Source organism: Myodes glareolus, chromosome 13, assembly GCF_982192425.1.
Source record: "Myodes glareolus chromosome 13, mMyoGla1.1, whole genome shotgun sequence".
NCBI lineage: Eukaryota > Metazoa > Chordata > Mammalia > Rodentia > Cricetidae > Myodes > Myodes glareolus.
Window position 1 is genome coordinate 20,760,439 of NC_142038.1, and position 15,816 is coordinate 20,776,254.

Sequence of the window (15,816 nt, forward strand, 5' to 3'; positions counted from 1 at the left end):
TTAGTTTTTTAAGACAAGGTTTCTCTGTCACTGGCTATACTGGAACTAGCTCTGTAGACCAGACTGGTCTTGAATTCACAGTGATCTGCCTGCTTCTGCCTCCTGAGTGCTAGGATTAAAGATATGCACCACCAGCCCAACTTAGGTCCTTATTTTGAGCTCCACTGTTAAAAATATAATAGTTTTATCTATTATGTATACAATGTTCCTCATGCATGTACACCTCCATGCCAGAAGAGGGCACCAGACCTCACTCCCTCCAGAAAGTTGTGTGCTACTATGTGGTGTTGTGATCCAGCTGTCCTCACTCCCCATGACTGACAGCGGAACTTCTTTGTGGTCTGTAATTGACAAGGATGTTTATGTTCTTTCTGGCTGGTGAGTCTCCACAGAAGGAGTAGAGGTATAAGAGGTTGCTGGGCAAAATAAAGGTTGCTGTTCTTCCACCTGAAAAGAAGCCTCCGTGTCTCAATCCCGGCACCCCCCGCCAGTCTTGGCTATCCAGGCTGCGCTGGCTGCAGCAATGTGGTTGCTGGGACATAAACTCAGGCTCTCTGGAAGAGCAGCCCGTGCTCTCTTAACCGCTGAACCATCAGTGCAATCAGTGACCTCTAAGCCCTTCTCCTAAGACTGAAAAGCAGTTCTGTACTGCTGGGGTAAAGCTTGGCTGGCTGCATCCGGGATAACTGAGCTTTTGACGGACACTTGTGCCCTCTGAACTTGTCTTGGCCGAATCTACTGGGCACCTCCTACGTCTGAAGCAGTCATGTGCCTGGGTCAAGGCAGGCCAGAATTCAGTTCTTCCTGACATCACACAGGCCGCTCAAGCCCAGGCTGCTGCTCTTCTCAGGCCACAGAGTCGAATGACATGGATTCTGTTCAGTTAGACTATGTGAACATCTGCGATGAGCTAGCTGCTCTGAGTCCCAAATTGTCTCTAGCACACTTCTCATGGTCACTACATGTGAGAAGACATCAGCTAAAGGGCATGGCTGATTCTCCCAGGCAGTAGAGAGAACTGCTTCACATGGGACTTGAACTCCTATTTTGTCAGGCTCGGCAGCAAGCACCTTATCTGTCTTGTTGGACTTGACACCTAGTTTTTTCACACTAAGAGTTCATAAAATAACTTATTTTGGTTCTTTTAAATTTGTTAAAACTTGCTCTGTGGTACAGAATATAATCACTGTTAGAGATCCCATGGACTGTTGGCCAGAGGTGTACTCTTGTTAGATGAAGTCTGTTAAGTCCATTTGGTCTATGATGTAGCTTAACTTGAAGTTTCTTCATTGATTTTGTTTGGATGATCTATGGACAGATTAACAGTGAGCCACTGAAGTCACTATCAGGACCAGACTAACTTATGCTCGTTACTGTTTACTGTATGAAACTGGAAGGCTCGATGCTCACTGCATTTAAGCATTGCTTGCTTTGGCCGAGTGCTGGTGACACAGGCTGTGAGGCAGAGGCAGTCAGATCTGAGTCTGAGGCCAGTCTGGTCACAGAGTGAGTTCCAGAACAGTGAGGGCTACAGAGAGAAACTGGATTCAAAACCAACAAGGATAAAAAGGACTGCTCAGTCTAACAAGTAAGTAGCCTTTCCTCGTCCTAGTTTTGCTATGACATCACTGTAACAGTTATCCCGCAGAAAAGCAGCTGATACCAGCCGGACTGCAGCCCTGCAGACTGTACAAAATAAACTCATGGCTCCATTCCACTCGGCTTGTGATAATTTATTATAGTGGAAACAGGAAGTTAGTAGAGTACTGATTTAAAAAGGGATACTTTTCAGATAAACTGCTTAGGAAATAAAGTTTTATTGTACAAAATTTACATTTACTGTATATAACAAGTATAACAACTAGAACCTCTTTTCTTTGAGGTTTTTCTGTGAAAAACATTTCTAACACCCTCCGAAAGCCTAGATTTCTGTACAGCAGACATCCAGTAGCTCATTTTATGATTTCTTTGGGATGAGGAAGAAGGCTCAGAACTGATCAGAACAGTGCAGGAGGAAGTCCACTGCCGAAGAGGAGCCTCCAAGAGCTGGGGATCTTCCATGGCAAGGCAGATGCTGTGGGGTTGTTACTCTGTAACAGAACAGTAAAAGACAGTTTTATCTTTAATATTGCCACTCAAATCTCCTTTGGTACTGACATTTGTAGTTAAAGCAACAAGTTTTATACATAATTATATAAAATAGTGTTTCTAACCTTCATCTCAAATATATTCCCTGCTTCCCACCCGAGAGCTGGGACTAAAGGTGTGCAACATCCCTCTTGACCCGTGGCTCTTTGTAAGGCCTAAAGGCTCATTTCTCTGAGTATATGTATTGGCTAATTTTGTGTCAACTTGACACAAGTTAGAGTCATCAAAGAGGAGGGATCCTCAGCTGAGGAAATGCCTCCAGGAGATTCATCTGTCAGGCCTTTTCTCAACTAGTAATCAATGAGGGAGGGCCCAACCCATTGCGGTTGGTGCCATTCCTGGGCTGGTGGTCCTGGGGTCTATAAGAAAGCAGACTGAGCAGGCCATGTGAGCAAGCCAGTAAGCAGCTCCCCTCCATGGCCTCTGCATCAGCTTCTACCTCCAGGTTCCTGCCCTGTTTGACTTTCTTCAGTGATGAACAGCAATGTTGAAGTATAAGCCAAACAAACTCATTCCTCCCCAAGTTCGTTCTTGTCATGGTTTTTTGTCACAGCAATAAAAACCCTAACTAAGAGAGTATAACATTCACTTCACAGGAAAAGATATCTCAATTATAGCGTATTCAACAGCCATGGCACTGCTCACATGGCCACAGCAGCACTGTACTTTCCTACAGCACTGAGCTGCACACAATTCTGGTTTATTATTACAAGAAGCTGCCTGGGGCAGGACATGAGGGCACACACTGGGAGGCAGAGTTCAAGGCCACCCTGGTCTACCAGCAAGCTTCAGAACAGTCAGAGCTACAAAGAGAGAACCTGTACCACAAAGTAAACCAACCAACCAACCAAACAAAACCACAAAACAAAAAGCTGTTGTCACAAATACTGTGACATGAACAGTGAGCACATTGAGAAATGTAGGGCTTTCCTGTCTGGAAATCTGCCTTAATCAAACAATGAGATAACAGATCAGTTAACTGTCCTCTCTTATTCTCAAGTTTGGCTCAAAATAAGCTATGTAAAGATGCTTATTTACTGAAAAAACTTTCATCTCTTTAGTCTACTTACACATAAAATGCAAGTTAATGAACACAGAACAAGTCAGATCAGAGACTTACAGACGGTTTGACTATTTGAAGCCATTCATTAAGATACTCGACAAGACTGACTGCATCTGGGATATTGTCCCCTTCTGAAACGAATTTCAGCAGAACTGCCATTTGGATTTCTTTAGAACAGCTACAAGAAATAAGAAGAACAATTCAGTGTTTTCTCCTGATACGAGATGCTTATTGTAGTGTGTGAATCTTTACAGTCAAGTTAGCATGCCTCATATTAGACAAAGAAAAGACATCATTTTGTAAGAAAGATTTATTTTTACCTCCTATTGTCCCATATATGTTCTGCTTCCCAGGAGCTGGGTAAATATGCAAGTGCGTGCCTCATTCTCATTCTCAGGGAAAACCAACCTTTCTATTTCTAGCTATTACATGAAATGTGTTCTGATCTACTTCAAAAGCCTACTTTGAGCTGTGCAGTGGTGACACACACCTTTAAACACAGTACTTGGGAGGCAGAGGCAGGCGGACCTCTGTGAGTTTGAGGCCAGCCTGGTCTACAAGAGCTAGCTCCAGGACAGGCCCCAAATCTATAGAGAAACCCTGTGTCAAAAAAAAAAAAAAAAAAAAGAAAGAAAAGAAAGAAAGAAACATAAACATAATAGCAATAAATTGTTTCAGAAAAACAAACTGAAAAGCTCATACAGTATTTGGGAGAGAAATTTTAAATGTTTTCAAAATAAAAAACAGGAGGGGGCTGGAGAGATGGCTCAGTGGTTAAGAGCATTGTCTGCTCTTCCAAAGGTCCTGAGTTCAATTCCCAGCAACCACATGGTGGCTCACAACCATCTGTAATGAGGTCTGGTGCCCTCTTCTGGCCTGCAGGCATACACACAGACAGGATATTGTATATATAATAAATAATATTTAAAAAATAAAAAATAAAAAACAGGAGGGGTTAGAGATCTGGCTCATGGAAAGTTCTTGCAGAAGTAGCATTCTTGAGGACCTGGGTTTAATCCCTACCTCAGTGGAAGGGGGCAAAAAACCCATAAAAATCCATAAACAACAAGGAAGAAGTTCAACCAAGAATAAAATCTAATGTGCCATGCACCATGGGGATTAGCCCTGCCAGTGAAGAGATTAAAAAAGCTAAAAGTGCAGAATGCTAGATCCCTATGTTTGAATCCTGGCTCTATTTATTATGTGCATAGCTGTTAGGAAGTCATTTAAGCTTGTAGCTTTTAAACTGTTTTTCTTATGTGGTTAGCAAAGGTAAATGTATCTGTAGTGAATCATGCATCAACAGCACAAAAAGTGCCAAGCACCATCATGTTGGTATTACTTATTACAGTTATTAGCTACAATGACTCCTTCAGGGTCTGCAAAAGCAACCAAACCAGAAGGTTCCCTGATTATTTCTAAGTCAGTTTCACAATGTAGCCCAGACTAGACTCGAACTCTCAATCTTCCTGCCTTAGCATCCTAAGTGTGGGTCTACAGGAATGCTGACACTATGTCCAATGAGACAGACTTATTGAACCCTCTGTGTATTAGCAAAGAAAAGATGTGTTTGTCCACAGGTAGCTGTGGCTCACAAAAGTCTATCTAAGGAACCACAGGGATGGTGCTCATTTCCATCTCTTCCCAGCAGAGGGTAGAGCAGAACATATGGTACTGGAAGTCAACAGACGTCTCCTGTAGTCAGAATCCTCGCATAGAGCACTGGTTAGCACCACAGCAGCAGGAGCCTGACAGCAGACATGGTTGCGCTAAACCCATGTTGTTGGGTATGCATTGAAAAAAGGCAAAATGTGTGACGCTGTGATGAAGGAGAGCAGTTCTTCTATGCATAACCTGGATGTGCATGTGTAACCACCAGGGTGACCATGAAGAGAACCTCTATAAAAAGGTTACAAGTCTATTTCAGAGGCAGAGAGCAATCATGCATAATGTCTTTCATGAGGACCCAAGTTCAATCCTTTGAACAACAAACAACTATACAACACAAAGGGAAAAGAGAAAAGAATCAAAATGTATCACTACAAAGCATCACATAACATAAAAGATGGCAAACAAAAGCTGTAAAACACACACACACACACACACACAGACACAAAAACAAATGGCAAATGACAAAAGTCCTTCCTCATCAGTAATTGTTTAGTAAAGGATTAAACACTACAAAAGGACAGAGATAAATCAGTCTGGTGATGCATGCTTTCGTTCCAGCACTTAGGAGGTAACTACGGGAAGATCACAGGTTGAGCTATTATAGTAAGCTGAAGGCAGCCTACAGTACAAATAGATCCCACGCACTTGGTAAGGGGAAACAAGAGGAATAGGGGTTCAAGGCCAACTTGGGCTACACAGACAATGAGACACAAAGAGACAAACTCACCTTTCATCATAGAGTGTTTTTGTGATGCCACCTCCAGGAATGCGGATACAAAATTCAGAATCACTCATTTCAGGAATGCATTTACTTTTTTCCATTTCTAGCCAGTTAAGGCTCTTTATTTTATTTTGAACACTCTTTTGCATAGAAGGTGTAAGCAGGTACCGGAAGGGAGTACTAGAAAAATCATAAATTATGTTTTTTTCTTTAAAGTTACAAATACCAGAGAATCCTATCTCAAAAAACAAACAAGCAAACAAGTCAGATCTTAGAATAGTAAGAGCAGTTCATATACTACTTTATTAATTTTGGGATAAAGTATAAAAGCTTCTATTTCTATTTTTGGTAAATTTTGTCTTTTTTATATATTTAAGAACTCACTCTGAGCCAGGTGGTGGTTGCACATGCCTTTAATCCCAGCACTCGGGAGGCAGAGGCAGGCGGGTCTCTGTGAGTTCGAGGCCAGCCTGGTCTACAAGAGCTAGTTCCAGGACAGGCTCCAAAAGCTTCAGAGAAACCCTTTCTCGAAAAACAAAAACAAAAACAACAAAAAAATCACAGCAATGGCAAGAACATACCTTCGAAGTTGTACATCATTACGGTGATATGAATGGCTGCTTGAAAGAACAATAATCCTGGCACAGCTGCTACTTTTCACCCAGGCCAGCAGTTTTTCACAGAATGACTTGGATTTATACTTTGTAAGCCATTGAGACAACAGAAAGAAAGAAATTGAGTTCTGAGTATAGAAATAACCTATGTAATCATTTATCTATCAACTTCACGTGATAACAATATGACTTAGTGACACTAAAATGATTCTTTTTTATAGATTTATTTATTTATTATGTGTACAGTATTCTCAGTATTCTGTCTGCATGTATGCCTGCAGGCCAGAAGAGGGCACCAGATCTCATTACAGATGGTTGTGAGCCACCATGTGGTTGCTGGGAATTGAACTCAGGACCTCTGGAAGAGCATGCAGTGCTCTTAATGGCTGAGCCATCTCTCCAGCTCCTAAAATGATTTTTTAGTACCCTCAAATCCACTTACTTCTTTTAAATTGAAAAGGAAGGGCAAAGATCAATGACTTAAAGTATCTTTATAATCATAAGAATACCAACTAAAAGATGTAACTGCCAAGTGTAACAAGCCAGCCTTGACAGGATCTAGAACATAAAGACTTCTGAAAATAATTGGGAAGATCTAAATACATTGGATGGCACTACCAAGTCAGTAATAATAGTGTCAGGGTTAAGAATGATGTTGTGGTTGTGAGACTGTCCTTGTTTTTAGTTATATTCCCCCCCCCCCCCCCCGCCCAATGACCGGGATGGAACTCTGAGCCTCATATAACACGAAAATGCTCTACCACTCAGCAAAGCTTAGTTATTTGTCTTTGTTCCTCAAAACTGTGTGGACATTTAAGGATGATACTTCATTAAGTGTGTTTGCCTAGTAAGACCAAGGTCCTGGGAGTAATTTCTAAAACCGGAAAAACAAAAACAAAAGCACATGCACTCCCAACAAACAAATATAAAAGCACTATCATGGAAAAAACCCACAAATGTAGCAATAGTGGTGCAATGGTGCACTTAAAAGCAATGTCACACAGAAAGAGAATGAGCACGCCACTGTGAGGCACAGATGAACTCACCCAGAACACTGACGAAACATCTGCTCTGGGGGTCGGCCACCTCTATAATAATGATTTACCTTATCACTGTGTGTTCTTGGATAGCTGATAATATTCTATTTCTTCACTTGGAAGAATACTTACTTGTATTCTTTTTTACATATATTATGTTTAGGTTAAAAAAAAAATAGAAACTATGTTACAGTTACCTTTTCCAGTAAACCCTTTTTTTTTCTGGGGGTGGGTGTGTGTGTTTAAGACAGGGTCTCACTATGTAGCTCTGGTAGTCCTGGAACTTGCTTTGTAGACCATGGTGACCTTGAACTCAGAGATCCACCTGCCTCTGCCTCAATTGTTGGGATCAAGATGTGCCCCCTTCCCCATCTTGCACTAAACTCTTAACAGGGCATGATAGTGCACACCAAAGAGGCTGAGTATAACTCTAACTACATAACAGACTCTGGTCTCCAAAAACAAAAACAAGAACCTTCTGTATTTCTGACCTCCTGAGCAGGTAATAAATAACCCAGTCAACAAATGTTTACTGAATTTCTGTATGTGAAAGCACTATCCTAGGAGCTGGGCAAGGCATAATTTATTCCACCAGCAAGGCAATAAATACACGATATGGCAGGTAATGAGGATTTCTGAAGTGAGCACATGATGAGCAGACATGATGTAGTCTGGGAAGGTAAGCAAATACTAAAGAGAAGCAAGTCTTTAGCAGGAGGAAAGCATACTAGGTAGAGACTCTGAGATGGGAGTGAATCCATTGTCTGAACATCATCATAGGCCCCAGTGTGGCTGAAGGTTGGCCATGCAGGGCAGCTACCAGCAGAATTCTCTGCAATCATGGCAATGTTTTTTTTTTTTGTTTGTTTGTTTTGTTTTGTTTTGTTTTTGGGCAGGGGTGAGTGGGTAGAGTTTTGAGACTGGGTTTCTCTGTGTAGCTCTGGCAGTCCTAGAACTCACTCTGTAGACCAGGCTGGCCTTGAACTCATAAAGCTATGCCTGCCTCTGCCTCCCAGATGCTGAGATTAAAAGTATGCACCATCACCACCAGGGATAACAATGTTCTTATGACAATCTCTTGCTATGTGTACCTACAGAGACTACATATATATTATACACACACATGGAGCTAGAGATTATTTTCTCACAGCCAGGCAGAGTCTCATAGGTCCTTGTAGAGGACTGTGAATTAATTTTGAGAGATGGAAAGCCCCTGAGTGCTACAGAGATGAATACTTTGCACTGGTATGGATCTTGGTTTATTGATACATATTTAAGGTTAGTTTTGTTATATGTAAATTTCTGCTCTTGATTAAGGTATTATGTTTATGCAGCTCATTTAAAAATATAATGTATAATTAAGAAATACAGGTTAATAGATAGTCATCTATAATAGTCAAGCTTGTAGTCATGTTAGTTAGGTCTTCTAGATATTCAGATGGATAGGTATTCTTCAAACCTTTCAACAACTAACAGAATATAGCATTTAAAATGTTTTAAGAATTGAGGACTTTTCATTACAATGAGATAGATATATCTGCTCCTGGCAGCACCAATCTACTTCAAGAGGATGATGGGCATTGAAGAGGCTCCTTAGGAGTTTGTTGGCCATTTGGGCAAGAAACTGCTCTTGCCTGGACTGCTTGATGGTATATTATATGAACTGGACCTACAGAAAAATGACTGCTGAACTTGCCTAAAGGTGAGACAGTCCTTCAGGGTTCCTGCTTCATGAAAGAATCTGCCAGACATTCTGCAGGAAACAGAAGAAAGTGACTGACAAACTGCCCGTAGAAGCAAAATAGTCTTTCAAATTTCCTGCTTCATGGAAAAGTCTGCTGGATACTATGAGCCTGTAGGCTGAAGATGGATGCCCCAATGTTACAGAAGAACTTTGGGTGACTGTCCAGGCAGTGGGACGTCTCTATAAATTCTAAAGTTTTGAAAGTTGCTTACAATGCACTTCCTGTTAACTTAGGTAATATTATATCCTTTTGGGGTCTTTGATGGAGAGGAAGACAGTTATAGTTTTACTTTGTTATGATAAAAGATTAAGTAGATATAAATATTGTAACTGTAATTCTTGCTTGATACCTGTTTTGTTATATGTAATTTTACTATGTTAAAGTCAAAAATCTTTCTTTTTATTTAGACAGAAAAGTGGAAGTGATGTGGGATTCCCCTCTGTATGCTGTGAATATGTTTTATTAACATTGGTTAATAAAGAAGCTACTTTGGGTCTATGAGAGACCAGAATAGAGCAAGGCGAGAATTCCAAGCAGAGATAGAGTAGAAAAGGCTAGAGTGAGGGAGAGGCCATTTAGCTACTGAAGGAGACAAACACCCTGGAACCTTTCTGGTAGGCCTCGTGTGATAAACAGATGAATAGAAATGGGTTAATTTAAGATGCAAAAGTTAGTTAACAAGAAGCCTCAGCCACTGGCCAAACAGTGTTGTAATTTAGTTTCTGTGTTATTATTCGGGTCTGGGCGGCCGGGAAACAAACAAGCAGGCTCCATTTAGGTGCTCCAGGCACCTGAGGGCTTCAAGGATGAAAAGATATGATTTGACCTGCTTCAGATGACTAGTATTACTGTTGGAACACAGATTGTTAAGTGTATGGAGGTGTTGGGAGCAGAGAGAAACAGAAGCCTGAGGTAATGACAACAGTTTTGTAAAATTGAGTAGTGAGTAGAGCAGTTTTGATAAATGATTCATATACCAAAATTTTTCTGCAGCGCTACCCGAATTGGAATGTAATAAAAACTTACAAGTCACAATTCCTTCTAGTATAAAAATTAAATGATAGTAACAAAACTGAAATTTTATAAAACTTTTATCAAATCAGACCTTTCCTAAGAGTACATAACACAGGAGAAATGATTCTCTGTCTTGATTTTCAATGCTTGTTTGACTTTGTCTTTTGTTGCTATTTAATTTAATAAATTTAAAAAGTAAATATACCAACCTTAATGAAAATTGATCTTAACTGAAGTACCACTAGCTTCCGTGAAGGTAATGCATATACTACAAGGAGAAGAAGAAAGGAAATTACAGGACAGGCTACAATGAAGAAGTTGCTAAGTTGAAATTATTAGTATGATAAGTAACATTTGAGTACAATAGCTTTTGCACTTTTAAATATTTTCAACAGTTAAAATAAAGACTTTAGAACTAGTGTACAAGAGTGAGGACCAGAGTCTGGATCCCTAGAACCCACATGCGATGGTTAGCATTGTTTGTCAACCTACCTCCATCTGGAAACAACTAAACACACCTGTGAGGGTTTTCTTGACTAGATCATCTCAGATGGGAAGATCCTCCCTAAACCTGGGTAGCACCTTCTAGTGCAGCTCATAGAAAACTACATGGAAAAGGAAGCTCTTGCTTTTTGTTAACCCTCACTCACTTTAGCTGGTCAATTAATCTATCCTGTTGCTGGCATTAGAAACTACTTCTTTGCCAGGCAGTGAGGCAAAGGGAGGTGGACCTGTGAGTTCCAAGTCAGCCTGTTCAACTGAGCGAGTTTCAGGACAGTCAGGGTTACAAAGAGAAATCCTGTCTCAAAAAACAAACAACAAAAACAAAAAGAACCTACTTCTTCAGGATTCCAATATAGGCTGAAAACCAGCTGAAGCACTAACTTCACTGACTGAATAACTCCTGAATTCTTGGCCTTTTAGAATCAGTCATTTTTGGACCAGCCAGACCCTGTCAGCCACTCTAATATTATATTATATATGCATTTTATCAGTTCTGTTGTAGAAAACCCTGACTGATATACCATGTATTATACAGTCATGGTGGACATGAGGCTCACCAAAAGTCGGGGAAGATAAGGGATCCCTGCAGCAAGCTGGCTAGCCAAACTAGCTGTACCATAGGACTCTGGGTTTACTTGATTCTACCTCAATGAATGAAATGAAGAGTGATCAAAACACACAGGTTCTAAGTGCTACGCACTTTCCAATTATTGTCCTTTAGCTCCTTCCTTTAGGACTTGATGTTTTACTTTATTGTTTTGGAAACAGGTCTTAAAATATGCCCAGGTTGGCTCGAATTCTGTTGAAGTGATCATCCTGTTTCACCTACTGAAGTAGGTGTACTACATGTAGCTGGAGTATAGGAGTATGCCAGCAAGCCTGGTTTATAGTCTAATTTTAATTTTTAAAGTCAAGAAATTTGTTGGATGGTGGCACATGACTTTAATCCCAGCACTCAGGAGGCAGAGGCAGGCGGATCTCGGTGAGCTCAAGTCCAGCGTGGGCTAAAGAGTGATTCTGGGCTAGCTAGGGCTACACAGAGAATACCTGCCCCCCACCAGAAAATTCAGAGAATAAAACAAAACCATTATATATGCTTTTTATTTAGTTGTACATGCACATGGACATGCGTGCACACCCACACACATTCCCCGTGGAGACCCAAATATGTCAGATCCTCTGCAGGGGGAGTTAAGGTGGTTCTGAGTAGTCTGGTGTGGGTGCTGGGAACTGTATTCAGGTCCTCTGGAAGAGTAGCAAGTATTCTTACCACTGAGCCATCTCTTCAGCCTCTAATTAATGTTTTAGATTAGCAGAGCAGTGAGTATCACCAGAGCATTTCAAGAGCCACTGTATTTTGTTCCTTAGAGTCTATTCCTAGTTTAAAAGAACTCAGGCTGGACATGTTCATTCACAGGAGGGCCAGGAGTTTCAGAAAAGCCTATGCTATATAGTGAGATTGTATCTCAAATAACTACTCTACATAGAAAAAAATGCCATAGACATACCTTCAGTATTTATACTGAGTTCATCTGAATTTTCTTCTGCAGTTGCGTAAGGGTTATTACCAACCATTGGCACCAGGCAATCAGTATAGAAATAACCAATCTTAGACATGTTCAGTGTAGAAATAATGAGATCGATTGCAAGCTGGCCAACATTTCCAACGGATACTGCCGGCTGAAATAAAAAAGATCTGCTCTATGAATCATCAAAATTAGCAGCACTTTTAAGTTTAGATAGCAAGAATACCGAATGCTTAGGCACACAGCAAGACACTGATTCTTTTACAAAGTAAAACAAACCAACAAAACTTCCTGTCCTTGTAGAGCTTCCATTCTACTAGGGAAGGAGTTTGTGATAAGCAATAATACGTACAGTAGTGTCATGAAAGAATACAGTGTATGCATGTATGCTGTTTTCAGTAGTGTGATTAAGAATAGGCCTACTCTAGGTGACAAAAGGCTACAGACTTCATGAAGAAGGTAAAGGGGAGAGCCACAGTTGATAACAGTATTTTCAAGGTAGGGAAAAAGCAAGGAGAAGGGCTGAGGTATGAACAACAACCAAATCTTGGGTCTTCTTTCAGTTAGCTTGCTACACTATTTACTCCAGAGTTTGGAACGATTGTATCCCCACATTAAACACAAACACACACATACACTCTTTCTCTCTATCTTTCCCATGGCTTCAAAGTGCCAAATATTTACCTTTACCCCACAAGAGTTTTCTGAACTCTAATCTACTGGACACGCCATGTGTTTATAGCACAGGCCACTCAATTCATATAAAGCTAAATTTCTGAACAAACTTCTCCTGTTTGTATTTCACAAAAGAGTAATATTATTTACTTGTTTGCTTAAACCAGGGATTTTCTTACTTTTCCTTACTAATTACACCTAGTAATGTAATATGCAAATAATTTTATTTACCACCAAAAATATCTTTTGTGTCGCATATGCACATGTGTATAAGCGCAGCTGCCTAGTGTGTGGGCACAGGTGCTTGTAGACACATGGATGGAGGCAAGTGGATAATGTTGGGTTTGGGTATCTTGCTCTGTTACTGTCTTGGTGCCTTGAGATAGGATCTCTGAGTGAACCCAGAGCTAGTGTGGTAACCAGGAAGGCTCAGTGATCCTTCTTATCTCTGCCCTCCATGGTGCAGGGGTTACAGGCCAACAAAGCCACAGTTTTTTATGTGAGTGCCAGTGATGCTAGATCCTCAAAATTGAGCTATTGAGTTCTCACTGAGCCACCTTCTGAAGCTGTTTGTTATATCTTTAAACACAGATAACAGTCTATGTACATGTCCCAAGGCAAGGAACATAACTGTGATTCTTCCTGAGTCCACGGCTGAGGGCTCCCTATTTTCTAACACAACTGTGATCCTTCCTCAGTCTGCGGCTGAGGGCTCCCTGTTTTCTTCATGCTTTCAGCCATTGCCTTCTTTTGAACGGCAGTCTTCCCTGGTTACTTTTCCACTCTCACCGGTATTTTGATCCAGACTCCTGGTTACTTCCTGTAATTTTCTCAAGGATTTTGCTACTTTTGGGTACAACCACCAGTCTTATTATACTATTGGATTATGCCCACTGGTATATAAACATACTACAGTACTTTTATTCCTTTGCAAATTTTTTTTTTAAATTTTATGAGCATTGATGGTTTGCCACCAGAGTCGGGTCCTCTATAGAATCACAGACATTTGTGAGCTGCCATGTGGGTGCTGGGAATTGAACCCAGGTCCTCTAGAAGAGCAATCAGTTCTCTTCCCCCCTTTTAATTTTCAAAACAATTTTCTTTTGTTTTTTTGAGACAAGGTAGCCCTGGAACACAACACATTGATCAGGCTGACCGTGAACTCAGAGATCTGCCTTCTGAATGCTGAGATTTAAGGCTTATGCCACAACCACCCCAATAGTATTTTTATTCTCAAAATTAAAAAAAAAAAAGGGCGTACTTTTGATGCCATAGTACCTTCATTGCCGCGCTACTTCTCAGGCCTCAAAAAAGCTAAACTGCTCTAGCAGCGGTCCACTACAGTGTAGGCAGGATCTTTATCTCCAATACACACATGCGCTACCTAAGTGGTTCTCAACCCTCCTAATGCTCCCCTTCTACACCATTCCTCATGTTGTGGCTTAAAATTATTTTCACTGCTACTTTGTAATTTTGTTACTGTTATGAATCATCACATAAACACCTGTGTTTTCAGATAATCTTAGGCCCTTATGGGTCATTCAGCACCAAAAAGGGGTGGCACTTGACCCACAGGTTGAGGCTCCCTACTCTATCTCCACTTCTCCCAGTTATTTGACCACCCAGCAAACGGCATTCTTCACCATTTCATTAGTAACTTGCTTACCCCCCTGACCACCTACTAATGGTGCCACTCCCAAATGAACACTTTATAAAGCCTTACTTGCTTGAAACATAAGAGGTCTCTGTCTCTCCTTTTATAGCAAACACTACACTCTCCTCTGGTTCCTTCTAGGTCACTGGGCCTCAAGCCTACTCTCTCCACATGGCACTCTAAATTCTTGGCAGTTTTCTAAACATACGTGCCTTGGTTTGGCCTAAAAGGCATGCATTTTTCAGGGCACTCCTAGCCCCATCTTTTTGGTCACCGATTTGTCTAAGAGATCAAAAGCCCCTTGTGTTTCTCCTGCAATGTTTCAAAATTTAAAAACCTTTCAAAATGATGCGTCTGTGAGTACATACACGTGAGTGCAGCTACCTGAGAGAGCCCCAAGAGTGTCAGGGACCCTAGAGTTGCAGTTATAGGCCACTGCGAGCCTGTAACTGAACTCCATTCTCTGCAAGAACCCTACAGGTTCTAATAAGTGAGCCATTTCTCTAGCCCCTTAACCCTCAATTTTTCTTGTTCTGGTTGGTTTATTTATTCAGGAAACGTGACCCTCCTTTAGGATGTTCTGTAGACGCCTTCCAGTCTCAGTCTTGGACTGCTGGGAATACAGACTTGTTCAAAGCACTTTCGGCCTTCCTCCGGTCCATGATCTCATTTCTGTATCTTTTACAACCTTCCGTCTTCTTATTTATTGCTTTTTATTAATGTGCATGTGTTTCTAACTACATTGTAAACTTTGATGACAAGCATCTCTTCTAACAGTCACTGTAACAGAATGCGTATCAAAAATGACTAAACCAGGACAATTCTATAACTGCCCGTCAGCTAAGGTGGCAACTGATGGCCTAGATCAGTACTGGCCCAAACTACCTGAAAAGGAGACTTTCACGGATAAAACCTAAGGATTTTCCCCACGCTACTTATGTGCCATGCATCTGCAATCTACAAACATTACAGTCGACAGGCAACGAAAGCTACAGCAAGCGGTCTGGTTTTGATGGCGCTGACAGCGACAACCTCCAGAAGCAGCCAAGAGTCCGGTTCTCCTAAGACTAGGTGGCGCTTAACGGGTCGGGATGGCGACAGCGCCAAACTCAAGTGGAGACTCACCATCAGGAGTGTGAAGTTCGTTAGGTCGGGGACCGACTCCCCGCAGGGAACGAACATGACTAAGACGGGCGGAAGAATAGCAGGAGCACGAGCACGGACCTGATCCGGAGCGCAGGAGGCGGAACACGTGACGGCCGGGGTCCTTCGGGTCCTTCGGGCGGCCGGCGCTCTGCCTGAGCGCAGAGCGGAAAGAAGCCTTCAGCGCGCGGCCGGCAGATGGGGGACAGACACACGAGGAGGAGGGGACCGCGCGTGAGGGCGGGAAATGCCTGAGGCGGCGGCGCGGTGGACGGCGTCGATCAGGCAGCTCGGGGGACAG

The 15,816-nt window shown here is 41.6% G+C and overlaps 1 protein-coding gene across 1 annotated transcript; it reads right to left on the bottom strand.

Annotated features, from left to right (window-relative positions):
• Nucleotides 1–1,798: 1,798 nt before the first annotated feature.
• On the bottom strand, nt 1,799–15,658 carry Psmg2 (proteasome assembly chaperone 2). The gene is made up of 7 exons (XM_048419065.2): nt 15,498–15,658; nt 12,026–12,197; nt 10,223–10,281; nt 6,185–6,303; nt 5,610–5,783; nt 3,269–3,389; nt 1,799–2,090 (listed from the first exon to the last, which is right to left on the bottom strand). The coding sequence occupies exons 1-7, from the start codon at nt 15,552–15,554 to the stop codon at nt 1,998–2,000; spliced, it is 795 nt and encodes a 264-aa protein (XP_048275022.1). The 5' UTR covers nt 15,555–15,658; the 3' UTR covers nt 1,799–1,997.
• Between the last annotated feature and the right edge of the window lie 158 nt (nt 15,659–15,816).

What these genes read in the sequence shown, in the direction of transcription:
- Psmg2 (XM_048419065.2), bottom strand. Translation starts at nt 15,554, where the DNA reads ATGTTCGTTCCCTGCGGGGAGTCGGTCCCCGACCTAACGAACTTCACA. An exon ending in AATGATGTACAACTTCGAAG is followed by an intron (nt 5,784 to 6,184) that starts GTATGTTCTTGC and finishes TGATTTTTCTAG; the next exon opens with TACTCCCTTCCGGTACCTGC. An exon ending in TTCAAATAGTCAAACCGTCT is followed by an intron (nt 2,091 to 3,268) that starts GTAAGTCTCTGA and finishes GTTCTGTTACAG; the next exon opens with AGTAACAACCCCACAGCATC.